The sequence below is a fragment of the Macrobrachium rosenbergii genome, chromosome 46 (assembly GCF_040412425.1).
Source record: "Macrobrachium rosenbergii isolate ZJJX-2024 chromosome 46, ASM4041242v1, whole genome shotgun sequence".
Lineage (NCBI taxonomy): Eukaryota > Metazoa > Arthropoda > Malacostraca > Decapoda > Palaemonidae > Macrobrachium > Macrobrachium rosenbergii.
Genome location: NC_089786.1, coordinates 32,545,735 through 32,562,054, shown reverse-complemented (window position 1 = coordinate 32,562,054; position 16,320 = coordinate 32,545,735). Strand labels below are relative to the sequence as shown.

The following is a 16,320-nucleotide window of genomic DNA, read 5'->3' as shown; positions in this document are numbered from 1 at the left end:
CAAATTTTCATTTTTAAGCTCTTATAAGAACTATTGTACTTCTAATTATCCGCTGACAGAAAACGTCACACCCTACATTTTACTCATTTGAATATGTATTAGATAGCATAAATGGATACGTTTACAGTACAGCACATCCATAAAGCAGCTAATTCATACAACGTTCGAAAAAAAAAAAAAGAGTCAAAAGGAATAAAAAAAAAAAGGAATATTTCGGACGGAGAGCTCATGTCGTATTTAGAAATGGAGGAAATTTGCAGTATTTTTTTTTTTTTTATTAAAAGAGATACAGTCATGGTTATTTTCACCATTTCCATTTTCACCATTTGCTATTTAGACAGTGGCTACTATGGGAATTTATCTGGCTGTGGTTGTTGGTATTTCAGATAGCTCCGTTAGTCTACCTTACGATTTTAGCTTGATAGAGGAGGGGAGAAAACTCTTACCTTTACACCCACATACACACATAAATAAAGTAACATTAAGGTTTGAAATATCATGGCATGAATGTGAGTTAAGTTTTCTTTATGCGCCTCACATCTTATTCCCGACAGTGCTTCGTTCAATTCCGAGCAAACCTTTTGTTGTTGGTTTTAAGAGAAGATATTTAGAAGTGAGGAATAATAGGCTTGGGATTAATCAGGTGATGGGAGGCAAAACCTGATACTGGAGGTCAGTGCTAAAATAAATAAGAAAAAAATTTCACACTGTGCAGAGGAGGAGCTATTCCTTTTATTGTACCTCCATTCATATTATCTTTCTTCCTTCCTGCTCTCCACCCTCTCCTAACAATTATTTATAGTGCAACTGCGAGGTTTTCCTCCGGTTACACCTTTCAGTCAAACCTACCTACTCTCAGTTTCCTTTCAAGCGCCGAATGACCTCTTAGGTCCCAGTGCTTGGCCTTTGGCCTAAACTCAGTATTCCATTCCATAAATAGATGACGTTTGCAACGATGGTGAAGAAGATACTTGAGGAGCAGCCTGTTAAGGAAAGACGTAATGTGGTGGTGGTGAGAGAAAACTCTTGAGAAATCCCAAAAGACGAGAGTTCAGACGAATTAAGGTATTGATCTATATATTGTGTTGCAGGAGATGGTTGACTTAACGAAGGGTAAATATCAAATTACAAGACAAACACAATGGAAAAATATATGAGACAAGATTTATTGTGTCGTTTGAGAGAAAGAGAAAGTTCACAACTGGAAAGATAATCGGCATAAAACAGAGAAAACACAAATAACGGAGGGAATGACAAACTAATGAAAGAAGAATTACTAGCTGTTGTAACGTATAAGGGCCACAAGTATTTATCAACGTTCGCCAACAAAATACGCAGGAGCTCTGAAACCGTAGGGGAAATCTAAAGTTATTCCTTCAGACATGGACCCATCACTGAATAAAGGTAGGTGAAGACCACTGATACCGTTCATTATGAGCAAGGTCAAGAAATAAAATAGAAGTAGGAACAACCACTATATATGAAAAAGAGTACGCACCTGATTAATAATAATAATAAATAATAATAATAATAATAATAATGGAATGCGTAGAACCGGACATTTAATGTCTTAATTATGACATTAAGAAGTACAAGTGATGTTGTTATTTTAACAATGACATCTTGTAAATCTTTGCATCATTTTGTGAATACTTTGTATTTGTCACAACGAAAGTTGATGTCATTTTTTCTTTCGCGACCTAAACTAACTCCTATTGAAGCGCAGCCTTTCTATCCCCTGTCGTCCGTGCTGACACTTACAAACATCAATTAAACAACCAGTCTCTTCCCCTATAACCTGAGGTCCAACTGACATTGATTAGATGCTGATCTCACAACTCTAATCTAATCTCTCTCTCTCTCTCTCTCTCTCTCTCTCTCTCTCTCTCTCTCTCTCTCTCTCTCTCTCTCTCCACGTACTTATTTCTGAGTATTTACATATTTACCTCTTTCACATAGCCTCTTCAATTTCCATGCGTAAAATAATTTTGAAATAGACTGAATGAAATCACGTTAAACTCTCGCAAGATGGTGAGATGCAACTTCATTAGTTACAGAACAATTAAAGTTTACAATGTGTTGAACCTGCAACTCGCGTTGATGATGATCAAATCTGGATGCTATAATCTAATTTAATGTCAGAGGTAAGGATCAGAATAGACGAAGTTCCACCTAACGTTAACAAGTAAGGTGGAATGTAAGAAAATGACTCAATACTAACTAACTTGAGCGTTGACTTTTGGCGTCTGAGCCATTATTAAGAAAGGCGAGGATCTCATCTCAGCTGTGTTTCATTTGCATAAATGAACAAATGGAAGCACACTGGATAAACAGTGTGAAGAGAGGTGGTGCAATTACAATAGGTTTTATCTGTGCATTAGAGTCCTTAAATGCTCTCTTAGCAGTCAGTATTTAAGGTGTATAGTAAACATACACAATTGTGTGCGTGAGGTGACCGCATGAAAACTACCGTTACACCACTGTTCAACAAGAAGAACAATAAATTTTCATTTGTAGCGAAATCTGATGCTTATTAAAAAAAAAAAGAGAGAGAGTTCTTTAGCAGAAAAGTTAATTCATAATCCAGAATATGTTCAGAAAGTAAACCAAATTGTGACATGTTCAGTTCAATAATCATTGTTGGTGCTACAAACTCATGTTCATAACATTCACGACAAAATCATTTCATTCGAGGTATATAATGGCTTTTTCGAATTCTTTGATTTCTTTAACAACCGTTTCAGACCGATCTCTGGTATTCTTTTCAGGGCACCGCGCAGACTTCGCCACTGACTGATACAGAGTTTCACTTCAAGCTTTACCGTATCTCTGGAAAAATGAAATGTCGGAATTCGCCCGTTACATAACGTACTGTTTTAAAGTGTCCGGAAGACTCAGGTTAAAGTTAAGTATATCTTAATTTAACCAGACCACTGAGCTGATTAACAGCTCTCCTAGAGAGGACTGGCCCGAAGGATTAAATTTATTTCACGTGGCTAAGAACCAATTGGTTACCTAGTATGGGGACCTACAGCTTATTGTGGAATCCGAAGCACATTATGACGAGAAATGAATTTCTATCTCCAGAAATAAATTCCTCTAATTCTTCATTGGCCGGTCGGAGAGTCGAACACTGACCCAACAGCGTGCTAGCCGAGAGCTCTACCCACCCCTGCAATGAAGAACTAGATTCCAGGTGACATCCGAGAGAGAGAGAGAGAGAGAGAGAGAGAGAGAGAGAGAGAGAGAGAGAGAGAGAGAGAGAGAGGAAATGGGGTGGGGAGACCCATTTATGGAATAAGAAAATAATTTCTGAGCACGCTTTGTTTAAAATGCTAATAAAGTGAGTAAACTGAACACGGCGATAATCAGCATTGCCTTCGCGTTGCAATTTCACATCATACCTTCATTAGAAAAACGATTTCACTTTGAGCAAAAAATGTAATAGAACTTTTAAAGCCATTATCCTTAACAGTTTCTGTTTTTTCAATGTTTTTTGTTTTGCGAAACAAATTTATCAGGATTATTTCGATGTCTTATGTCTATGATCTAGCCTTCATTCCAGCGAAGAACTGTTGTCGGTTCTGTGCTTCGGTGCGATTAGGGATAAGAGGAATTCCCTGAACTTGATGCATTAGGCACAAGTTAAGAGAATCATTTTCTCTGCTGTCCAAATTCCCGTGGCTCTTCCGCAAAATTTTATTTAGCTAAACTGGCAGATGAGAAATTTATCTATTGCACAACGTTTGCTTTTGGATAACAGACGAGGTATGCAGGGTTTTCAATACATTCATTGAGTCTTTTCTTGTTGTCTTGATGAAAAATAAACAATTCAATTGAAGGGAGATTGCATTGGGAACTGCTAGTTTTAGCTGCACTTACAATTTCCATTGCTCTGGGAAAGACCTTAATGATATTGCAAAAGCAACTGAAACGAGGAAATGTGAATATTTGCTTTTCGTCAGACAGACAAATTAGCAAACTCGGGTAAACAGCCCATGCACTAGAACAAAGGGGAAAAGATCACGCTTTTGCCCTGATTATCCACCTTATATCATTTACTAAAGGTTTATTTCTTCATATCCTTATCAGTTTAAGAAATGAAGAGCCAGCAGCCTTTCTTTTATTTAATGCCATTCTTCATCCTCTTTTGAAACGTACCCTTGGGGACTAGAGCACTCACGGTACGAACAGCAGCTTCTTGCCCCAGTTTTACACATTATGACCCACGTGCTTGACCCTAGGGTGGCGAGCCATGATTGCCGACGTCCTTGGGGATATGGCACCTGGTTGATGTTGATGATGATGCTTGACCCTAAGAATGAGTATGAAAGTGAATACGTCGTACAGTATGCCTCTTGCACTGTATTATAGGTAGTGCTACAGGCTTTTTCCATCTGAATAGAAGTTTGCATCTTACTTTCTACAAGTTCCCTTCGGTCTAGTTCTCAACAAGATGTGCAGCTTCTTCAACACTATTTCAATATATATATATATATATATATATATATATATATATATATATATATATATATATATATATATATATATATATATATATATAAACACACACACACCATAACAGGGACATCAAGGAAAAGGCTCCATGAAGATTTACAAGTTCATTAGGTCCGAAGGCGTTTCGCAATACGAGATTGCATTTTGAAGGCTGGACATGACAAATAAGAATAATAAAAAAAGGAGTGTTACAGAAATACAAAATGATTTTAGATAAAAAAAAATCAGCGATATATATACAGTAATACATCCGAATCAAGCTAAATGAGTGACTATAAAATGAAGACAGGAAAAGGAAAAGGAAAGAATAAGCTCACAACAGAAGAACACATCATAAACAAACAGGCTTTAAGCAATAAACAGCTGTGTCGAGGCAGTCTGGATATTCAAAGAGGGAACAAAATTTTTTTTATTAGAATAGACTCCAAGGTGGCCAATTCTTCGCTGTTTTGAGTCAAGATGATGGCCTTGAAGCCTGAGGGAGGGGGCGGTGAAGCGTTATGAGTGTGACAGTGGGGAGAGGGGGCCGAGGTTGCAACCATAAGTCATATAACATTTTCAGGTTTTTTTCCTTTGTTTCTTTTGAAAAGATGTAAATATAGAAGGACAAAAGAGAGATAGTAAAGTTTCTGCAATAGACTTTTATTATATTTTAGTAGTAATATTGAGACTATGGTTTAATTATTTTTGCCTAATTATATGTTTAAAAAATATCACAAACTCAACACTCAATAATTCAGGGGGAGGGTTACTAGCTGATGTTACATAATTTGCTAGGGGGAGGTCTAGACATGTGTCATGAGGCGTGACAAGTTAGGGGGCGATGGGGATGGCCAAAAATAACCAAAAAAAGTGTTACGAAATTTTTCAACGGCTCCTTTAGGATTAATATGTGCCCTGCATTGTAGAAAATGATTAAGTATGTTCGGTAATTCGGGTCTGGACAGTCTGCAACCCGTTCTAATGCTAATTCCCTGGTAACAACAGATTCGGACTGTCAACAACCGCTTTGTACTTTCAACGTAAGTTCCCAGTTGGCACTTGGGACAAGTAGGCCCATACTTATAAACAATGTTGGAAGTCAAAGACGAGTCAGGTTTATCCTTTGAACCTAAAAAGAGACCCCCGTGTTTGAAATTTTTCTTGAATTAATTTTACGTTAACAGCAGGTAGTCCTTTACTAAATAAATCAACAAGCTTCTTATGATAACTGCTGTTAAGAAGATAAGGGGTCATTATATTTGCGATATTTACAGTCTTTTGCAGCTCTTCGCTGGGCGAGTCGGTAGAGCTGTGGACTAGCACTCGCTAGGCCAGAGTTCGAGTCTCCGGCCGGCTGATGAAGAGTTAGAGGAATTTATTTCTGGAGATAGAAATTCATTTCTCGCTATAATGTGGTTCGGATTCCACAATAAGCTGTAGGTCCCGTTGCTAAGTAACCAATTGGTTCTTAGCCACGTATAATAAGTCTAATCCTTCGAGCCAGCCCTAAGAGAGCTGTTAATCAGCTCAGTGGTCTGGTAAAACTAATGTATACTTAACTTTTTAGTCTTTTGTTTATGTTTTTACGGTAATCCCCAGCGGGCTTGTGCTAAACACTCCGCAAAGGTGCATACATACCGGGTTAAAGTTAAGTATACCTTAGTTTTACCAGACCACTGAGCTGATTAACAACTTTCCTAGGGCTGGCCGGAAGGATTAGACTTATTTTACGTGGCTAAGAACCAATTAGTTACCTAGCAACGGGACCTAGAGCTTATTGTGGAATCCGAACCACATTATAGCGAGAAACGAATTCCTATCACCAGAAATACTGTAAGTTCCTCTAATTCTTCATTAGCCGGCCGGAGATACCGGGTTACAACCCGTGGCGGTCACTGTCTAGGAAAGATTCGAATTATCGGTGCTTGCATATAGATGGCGTCTGGAACGCCGTGGCAGTCACCAGGCCATGTATTATTAAGTCCGGCATTGCTCCACTTCCCTTACAGAGCTCACTTTTATCTGGAGGAATGAGAGAGCCAGGAGACATATTTGTACCCAGTCCATTAATTAAAAGTGGAAATGATTACTTGTTAGCTGCATTTCTCAGCAAATTATCCTTTTGACAAATCCTCCATACCTTAATTAATGGATATTGCTACATATGCACGCGTATTTTTCATATATTTAAATTTCATCCTGGGTTCCAGAAGAAGGTGCAGGTAAACAGGCACCAAGGTACTAGAGGTGAGCCTAAAGTAATATTAAAATAAATTACTTAAGATATAGACATCAAGATTAAAAGCTCACCAATCTAAAATAATAGATTATTTGTGTTTTTTTCAACGTTACAAAAATAAATCTACATTCTAGTAAACATGATTAAAATTTCGAGAAGAATATTGTTTTGCGTTATAGTAACATTTCTTATAAACATTGTAACCTTTCATGGGGAAGATCGATAATGGTCACAAATTAGGTACTAGTATTTAAAATTGTTCCGAAGTAAATGTCAGACCAGAAACGAGCGAAACGAGCGACTTTTAAGGGGAAAAAAAGAAAGATATCAGCTCCTAAATTGCAATATGCCTTGCAAACGACAGCTAACATAATAAGGCACAAATGTACGGGAAAAATAGTCCATATATGAAAGAAAGCTTTTCGGATTTTTATGAAGTCTTTGCTGCAAAAAGATACAAAACGAAAAATCTGGTATGAAAGCGTCTAAGATAGTCAGCAAAGAACATTTTCCCGAAAGCATTATTGCTAAGTCTTAAAAGATGCTGAAGAACGAGGAAAACCAGGGAAAGCACTCAGTAAATCGTGTAAACATGACAATTTTTTTCATTATCAGAAACCGAAATAAGACTCACTGTATTATATCTTGGGTGCTCTGTATTTTTCCCCTTTTTTGCTTGTGTTTATTACTTTTACTGCGAATCGTTTAACTTTTTTTTCTCCCCAATGTGTTATCGATATGTCACATCTCCATTCATTTATTGAGGAGATTGCGTCCGTGAATGCCCTTGAGAATAACAACAATTCTGATCTCCCAATCACCGCCTGTAGTTGTGAATCCGAATGATGATTTTCACGTTAGGAAATAACCAGTTTAACTTACCTGCATGTGTTCTTGTACTGATTCATGAGAGTTTCGAAGTAATTAGGCGACTTGCTTCTAATTTATGTGTTGGCAGTCCCTGTAATGCGTGTCTGTTTTGAGTATTGGAGTTCATTAGAGAATTCCCTCCTCTCACTTAATTAAAAGCAACGGACTTTCAACAGTTGGAACAAGCGGATGGATCCTAATAACCGGCAGCAAAGGAAGCACTCCATTTCAGATCCCATTTCATTGCCTGGATAAATAGGTTTGGCGTAAATTTCTGCCTCGGAGCGAAGCTTTGCTTACCCTGCGTAATATCAACATAACAACACTGAGCTGCTTATTTGCTAAAAATTCCACTATTTTACTATCTGTTGGAAAGGTTTCGTACATTTTAAAGAACCAGAGAACCATGGGCATGGCGAAAAGAGCTTTTCATTATTACTTCCATTATTAATTTCTTATCACAGCCATTCCAATTGACGCGATCGATGCTCAGTATCATGACTGCTGTGAATAAAAGCGCCTAAAATAACTAAAAGTTGAAGCTTAATGCAAACTTGCATGCTCTTCGTTGTATTTTTATGTGATCATATTACAGCAGAAATCTGTCTTAACTAAAACATTTCAAAATAAAGACGAAAAATCCGTTCAGTATTATGGTCCTTCTTAAGAACCTTAACGTAACTTGTATCTCCCGATTAGAATCTGGAATCTCGATGTTTACACTCATTGCCATGTGGAAATTCAAGAAAAGGCCAACTCTATAGCAATTTTAAATTTCACGAATTCAGTATGTAACTTGATATCGTGCGGTTTGAACAATAACTTAACGTCTTTACTTCATTCCGATATACAGAATTAATAATTGTTTGCCAGTAATAACGCAATACAAATTCTTGTTATGATGGAAATCCTGCATCACCATTGAGCCAAAAGACGAACGATGCAATGATGTGAACACGACGCTCGTCCGTTTCTTGAAAACTTTTCGTTTTGTCCCGCGCGTCTCCTGGTTGGTCATCAATTTCAGAAGTGAAAAATGGGCCAAAGTTTCTTCGGCGCAATCCATTTTTTTGTACAGCCGCTATAGCGTATAATCAAGGCCACCGAAAATAAATCTATCTTTCCGTGGTCTCGGTATAATGCTGTATGAGCCGCGGCCCACGAAAATTTAACCGCCGTCCGGTGGTGGCCTATCCTATATCGTTGCCAGACGCACCATTATGGCTAATTTTAACCTTAAATAAAATTAAAGTACTAAGGCTAGAGTGCTGCAATTTGGTATGTTTGATGATTGGAGGGTGGATGAGCAACATACTAATTTGCAGCCTTCTATCCTCAGTAGTTTTTAAGATCTGAGGGCGGACAGAAAATGTGGACAGAAAAAGTGCGGACGGACAGACAAAGCCTGCATAATTGTTTTCTTTACAGGAAACTAAAAACAATCTGTGTTATAGCATTTACTGCAAACACTAAGATTGTTTGCGGTCTTCGTAAAAACAAATAGCATCGTTTTTAACAACCAAAACCAGTCCGAAGTGTTTCAAACCCACCAATTGTGGTAACCGCAACTTCTAAAAGGCTGATTCTTAACATTCCTACTAATGTCCTGTATTATAATGTCTTTTTTTTTTTTTTTGGTCCATATTTTTTCTTATTATTAGTTATGACCTCCCTAATGTTATTAGTACTGTACCATATTTGCTACCGCGAGCAATATCATTCTACTCGGCATTACCAATAATGTCCATCTATTTTGTATATGACATGTGGCTAAAATTGTCACCAACAATCATAATAATGGATCTCATTATGCAATCAAGTTTTAACCTTCTTCATGGCATTAACAGTGATGGCATTTGGCGATATATTACTAGTAATGTCCTCCCATTACCAAAGTAATTTCACTTATTATCAAAAATGATGCATTCTCATGAGGTATTTTACGAAATAATGTTCAATTACCTGGTACTTCTAGTAATGGCTTACAACTTGGTAGCCTTTACTAGTAATGTCTATACATCTAGTAATGCCTGTAAAGTTCAAATGGGTGTTGCTAGTCGTCCCATCTATCTGTTAGGAATGGCGTCCCTGTACGTTCTATTATTGTCATCGTTAACTGTCCCTCAGGTCACATTACACTTCATGTGGCAATGTTGACCTGTAACGCAATGAACTGAAATTCTCGCAGGTTTAGACTAACGAAGTTGCTTGATTAATTTTCACCTGTTAAATCCGTTATACGAACTCCTGCCGGTTAACTACGATAATTAACAATTAAAAAACGCGCCGAAGTTTCTTCGGCGCAATCGAGTTCTCTGTACAGCCACTACAGAGTATAATCAAGGCCACCGAAAATAGATCTATCTTTCGGTGGTCTCGGTATAATGCTGTATGAGCCACTGCCCACGAGACTTTAACCACGGCCTGTCCTATATCGTTGCCAGAGCACGAAGTATGTCTAACTTTAACCTTAAATAAAATAAAATAAAATACTGAGGCTAGAGTGCTACAATTTGGTATATTTGACGATTGGCGGGTGGATGATCAACATACCAATTTGCAACCCTCTAGCCTCAGTAATTTTTAAGATCTGAGGGCGGACAGAAAAAGTAGGAATAGAAAAAGTGCGGACAGACAGACAAAGCCGGCACAACAGTTTTCTTTTACAGAAAACTAAAAAGGAATTAGGAAAATGCACAAGACTTTAAACAATATACTAAACCTCTTGTGAAGCTGGGAAGTTTCTTTTCCTCTGCTGTCAAGCTTTAGATCCTTCTTCGTGTTTCGGCATTTCCCTCCGATGTGACGCCCATTCTTCTTCCTTCCTTTTCTTTCCCGTTTTCTTTTGGCCTGATTGAATGAACAATAACCGAAATTCGCCAAATTTGGGATGAAGGTGGCTTGTCAATGGCAATAAAAAATGCCCTTCTATAATTCACTCCATTTCAATACGCATGTTAATTAAATATTTGTTCACTTTACAGGGGCTTTTATTCAACACTTTTAAAGACCATTGGCTAAAAGGAGCACTCTGTTTGTTAATGTTGATGATGTTTGGATGAGGAACTTGTAAACATTACACGAATGTTTCTTCGTTAATTTTGATGAAGACGTAAGATATACATGGTTGGTTACATATAAATTTATTTAATGGCCTCTTTCCAAAGATTTTTTACCTAAACGAGAAATTCTTGGGGATAAAATAGATATTGATTCTAAAGGTAATTTTCCTTAATCACCCATTAATTCACATATATATTTACAGTAAATATTCACACATCATATATACCTAAACAAAACATACACTCACGCACACATACACGCACACACACACACACACACACACACACACACACACACACATATATATATATATATATATATATATATATATATATATATATATATATATATATATATATATATATATATATATATATATATATATATATATATATATATATATATATATATATATATATATATATATATAATATATAAATATATATATATATATATATAATATATATATATATATATATATATATATATATATATATATATATATATCGATCGCATAACTACCCATAAGAAATAAAAAAATAATTAAAATGAAAGAAAGATCCAAAATTAAATGACTGGAATTCACTAGAACCAATGTACAGGACAAGACAATTAGACATCGCAAAATATGAAAAAAAAGACAACCCAACCGCGGTAGCTGCAACAACTAACAGTCGCAGTGACCATCTTAATAACTTCCCATGCAGTTTCCTACGAGGTTTGCGCGGACCTTAGAGCACTGCCAAAAAATGGCGAGGGCTGTCATGCCATCAAAGGCTATCGATGAAAACCCTTTAATCCTTGATCTGACCCACTACATATATATATATATATATATATATATATATATATATATATATATATATATATATATATATGTGTGTGTGTGTGTGTGTGTGTGTGTGTGTTCATGTGTCTGTACGCGGGTAACGGCATAGGTATTTTGATTCGCGGCTCTTTGTTTTTTATGGAATAATTGAAAGCTCATTATTATATCCTTTTACAAGTAAATATTAGATGCGGTATGTAATGACTAAATAAATAGTCAAAATACCTGCCCAGTTGCATAGGTATTTTGACCCTACTTATTTATTTAACTGCCGCATCTAATATTTACTCGTGAAATAATATAATGAAAAGCGTCAAAAGATTCCACCAAAAGCAACGAATCACGAATCATATCTGCTTTCCTCGTGGTTAAAGGCTTCGGTGGAAATGCAAATGGTTTAATCTCTTCCTCCGCAACACTGGTGCGGGGGGCAGTGCTCTCTGATTATTAGGACTGCATCGAATATTACCGCAGTGCTTTTAACGCTTCATAATACGAGGACTGTTTTGCTCGTTAGCCCTTATGCAAACTAGCATGAATGTTAGTCGGAGGAACGACTCTGTGAGGGATAAAAAATGCAAAAGGTAAAAAAGTTTTAGGAAAAATGGAAAATATTACTTTCTTAAATAATATTTCGCAGAATACATATCAAAAGATGAAGTGTGGAGGATAATATTCCAGAGAAACGATTACTTGTAGTAATGTGATGATTTGTTTTTGAATTAAAGATGCATTATGATAAGGCACTGCGAATGTAATAACAATAACTTTCTCCTGTCAGTCTCCAATTGTACCGCATTATCCAGATTCTGGATCGTAATTTCAAGATCGGTGATTATTTTCACACACAGACACATGCATATATATATATATATATATATATATATATATATATATATATATATATATATATATATATATATATATATATATATATATATATATATATATATATATAAACTTTTTCCATTACTTCTAACATCTATGTATATTTTAGGATATCCATAATATTTCCTAAGTAGCTACAAAACAAGATTAACCAAGTAGTTAAATATTTACAGGAGGCGATATATCATATCTACACGAAAACACCCATCTACCGTAGTTCATCATAAGAGCTGCATTTCATAATAAGTCAAAAATAACGATTCCTGCTTTGACATCTGTGTTGTTTCCACTTGTCCATCATGCAATATTTTATGGATTTGTTGGGTTCCTTTTTAAAAGCTTTCAGTATTTCAGAAAGTAACATAGCGTTGTTCCTGTATTTTGATTTAATGTAATGCCAGCATGTCAAAAAGAAAGAGAAGAGAGGTAAATGGTGAAGAAAGACAAATCAACAGACCGATAGGCATACTCGTACAACCTGCGATAAATATCATTAGAAACTATTAAAATAGTGCTTGGTGATTTACGTTACCATTTGGCAGCCACTCTTCAGCTTAGGGTTTTAGGTACCAATAATAAACTCTCCACGAAAATTGCATAATTTCATAGAAAGGGGAATGAATTATCATTGGTATGAAAGCAGAAAGTGAATACAGATGCTCCTCAAAGTGAGTAGCACGCACTAGTTTCTGAAGCCAGGTAATTTTAGACACAGGTCTGTACAATTGATGTTATGTTTATTTTTTCTTTGCTGGCTAGACCTTCATTTTGACAACGAATAATATTTTCATGAATTTTGACTATTACAGAATACATTGATCTAACAGGAGATGACCTTTATATATATATATATATATATATATATATATATATATATATATATATATATATATATATATATATATATATATATATATATATATATATATATATATATATATATATATATATATATATATATATATATATATATATATATATATATATATATATATATATATATATATATATATATATATATATATATATATATATATATATATATATATACATACATATATATATATATATATATATATATATGTGTGTGTGTGTGTGTGTATAATATATATATATATATATATATATATATATATATATATATATATATATATATATATATATATATATATATATATATATATTTTTTTTTTTTTTTTTTTTTTTTTTTTTTCTTCCTGGGATTTAGTTTGAAATATTCTCTGTGCTGTGAGACAGGTAGCAACAATTTAGGTAATTTAGCCTTCTGATTCTGACTTCGTGGGTCCAGGAAAACAAAAAAGAGGAAAACAAAGGGGAATTTCATATAAGCATAAGGCTTTTCCACTAAAGGGAGATATTACGTAAACACGTGGGCAAACTTAAAGGAGTGTATTTACATAAATGACATTAGTACGGGAAAGAGGAATGCAAGTAGATTATTGATCCTGGAGGGGATTCCTATGGGATGAATGAAACTGGGGATTCAGACACAGTCCAAGAAGCTTGCACGATATGGGGTCCCTCTGAAATGAGAGATATGCACATTATACGCCAGTAATGAAAATAGACAAAAGAATAATGACTTCGAAGCTGCACTGAGGGTGCCAAGGGCTTCGATGAATTAATGATAGTTTAGCACTGCCGACACTCAGGAGCACGGACATTTGACAAGAGATTCGGTGATTACTGGCTCTCAAATTAAGTAAATGTTACGAGACAAAAGTGTGACTGAATGGAGGTCGTCCAGAGCACTTTACCATAAGGCAGATTTGGTTCCAGCGCAGAAAGCGGTCTGTGGATGACTTGCGATTTCCAAGGGCGGGTTCTTCCACGTGTTAGGATACGAGGGCTTCAGTAAAAGGGCAAGGCGATGGGGACTTCTCGAAACTCCAAGCAAATGGAGTCGGTCATCGGTCCGGCTAGCATCCAAGGGAATGCGTGGCTGGTGGCCGGAGTTCACAGAGGGAAAGTATACTTTGAAAGGCCACGTGGTTAGTAGCTAACAGAGGGCCAGGGCATGGCCGTGAATCGGGGACTTCAGTCCCTCTCTTCCAGCGCGCGTGTGAGAGTGAGGCCTCGTGGTTTGTCGCTTTTATCCCCTCCTATGGGGCAGGGGCACGTCCAATCACATAGGTAGTTGAGTCATGTTCAGCTGATGCCTGCAGGGGGGTTTTGCCTGTAAGAAAACGTCCAGACAGATTTACTTTTGCCTCGGAAAGGAATTATCTACTTAAAGGGAGTGGCCTTCAATCCGTTTTAATCTCTTGTATTCTGACCGTGCGAAATATTGAAATATCGATCGGCCGACAGTAAATGAAAACAACAAAAAAAAAGGAAAAAGGGGGGAGCAATTTGCTAGCGAGTTCTTGCTAATTATGATAATATATATATATCTAATAATAATAAAGGAAGCCCACACAAGAAACCTCTAATAACGGAAATTATTTTATTTGCTTTCGGAAGGGAACATTCCCTTCCCCCTTTCAGATAAAAATGGTGTAAAGGGTACACGTAAGTGAAAGAAATAATACAGTGAAAAACAATGAAACGTATTTGGAAATAAATAATCCGGAGATGGTACATGTAGTTTAAAACATATTATTTGTCAGCAAATGATTACTGAAAAGTCAGTTCGTATTCCTAAATAGGGAACCAGTTGATAAAAGCATGTCTCAAATAGGGAATTATTATTAAAAAGAAAATATATGCAAACGTAAAGAAATATAAAGCTTGATACTATGGAGGTTTCTTTACACTAATACACTAGTAAGTTTATTTAAATGAAAGTTATTTTGCTAATATTACATGAGTTGGAATTTTGATTTATGATGGCCTCTACTTGTGGATTTGCCTGTCCCCGTACCCTCTGAAACTTTCCCATAAGGTTCTTAAGAGTTAGCAATCCAGCAGCAATAACTGTATATATAATATTTTATATATATATATATATATATATATATATATATATATATATATATATATATTTATATATATATATATATATATATATATATATAAAATTCTGACTCATCAGGATTGAAGCAAGGTCTTTCAATTGAAAGGCAAGGGCGCTGCACCCAAGAATTAGCTGGGCAAGCTCCCAGGTAATTCCTTGGGTGCAGTTACCTGAGTTCCAACTTCTTTTATGACTTTTATGGCTTAGTGGGCAGCACCCTTGCCTTTCAATTGAAAGATCTGGGTTCGATCCTGATGTGAGTCAGAAATTTATTTCTGCCCCTCACGTGATTGTGTGTTGATTATTTTTATCTTATTCACTCAGAAGGGATAATTCGAATGAAATGCTGTCAATTTGGGTCATTGCTGAGTCGGGGAATTGAGGAAAACTCGCTGGTATGCAAGCAGTTAGCTTGTACATGTTATGCGTGATTAATGAGAGGTATTTTATTAAGATCCTTTCACTGTGATACATACTTATCTTCTATAACGTTACTAACATTGCAAGAGATTTTATTCATCTCATTTTATTGTGATACAGAATTATTTTCTATAACCTTACTAACAGTATAAAACCTTAATGGCAATAAAAAATATTGGAAGTGTTACTTGCAGTAAAAAATATCTTAAGTATTCTATAGGGAAAAGTGATTTTTCCAATACTGCTGACAGGTGTAATTGGAATATTAGTCACGATCAAAACAGCTATGATCATTTCCCTACTTGACTTTCACGTCCGCAAGGTAATGCAGGTGCTCATACTACTTCTCATGTACGAATAGGCAACTAAATATTGTATTAGATACCCATTAAGAGTATTCTTACCTTTGAGGTTTTAAGATCAGCTTCATAAATAAGGCAGCAGTAATGCTCGTCCCTACTCCCGTCATTTCGTGCTAGAACAAAACAAACCGCTTTTGTGGTCCAACAATTTTTGCGTTTGATCAGTGACAAA

The 16,320-nt window shown here is 35.9% G+C and overlaps 1 protein-coding gene across 1 annotated transcript in view; it reads right to left on the bottom strand.

Annotated features, from left to right (window-relative positions):
• The window catches only part of LOC136830438 (uncharacterized G-patch domain protein DDB_G0278987-like), a 12,277-nt gene extending 4,650 nt beyond the window's left edge, over positions 1–7,627 (bottom strand). The window contains exons 1-3 of the mRNA XM_067089972.1: positions 7,622–7,627; positions 5,773–5,854; positions 4,184–4,315 (exon numbers count right to left, since the gene is read on the bottom strand). Of these exons, the coding sequence (XP_066946073.1) occupies positions 4,184–4,315; positions 5,773–5,854; positions 7,622–7,627 (220 nt within the window). The remainder of the gene's footprint in view (positions 1–4,183; positions 4,316–5,772; positions 5,855–7,621) is intronic.
• Between the last annotated feature and the right edge of the window lie 8,693 nt (positions 7,628–16,320).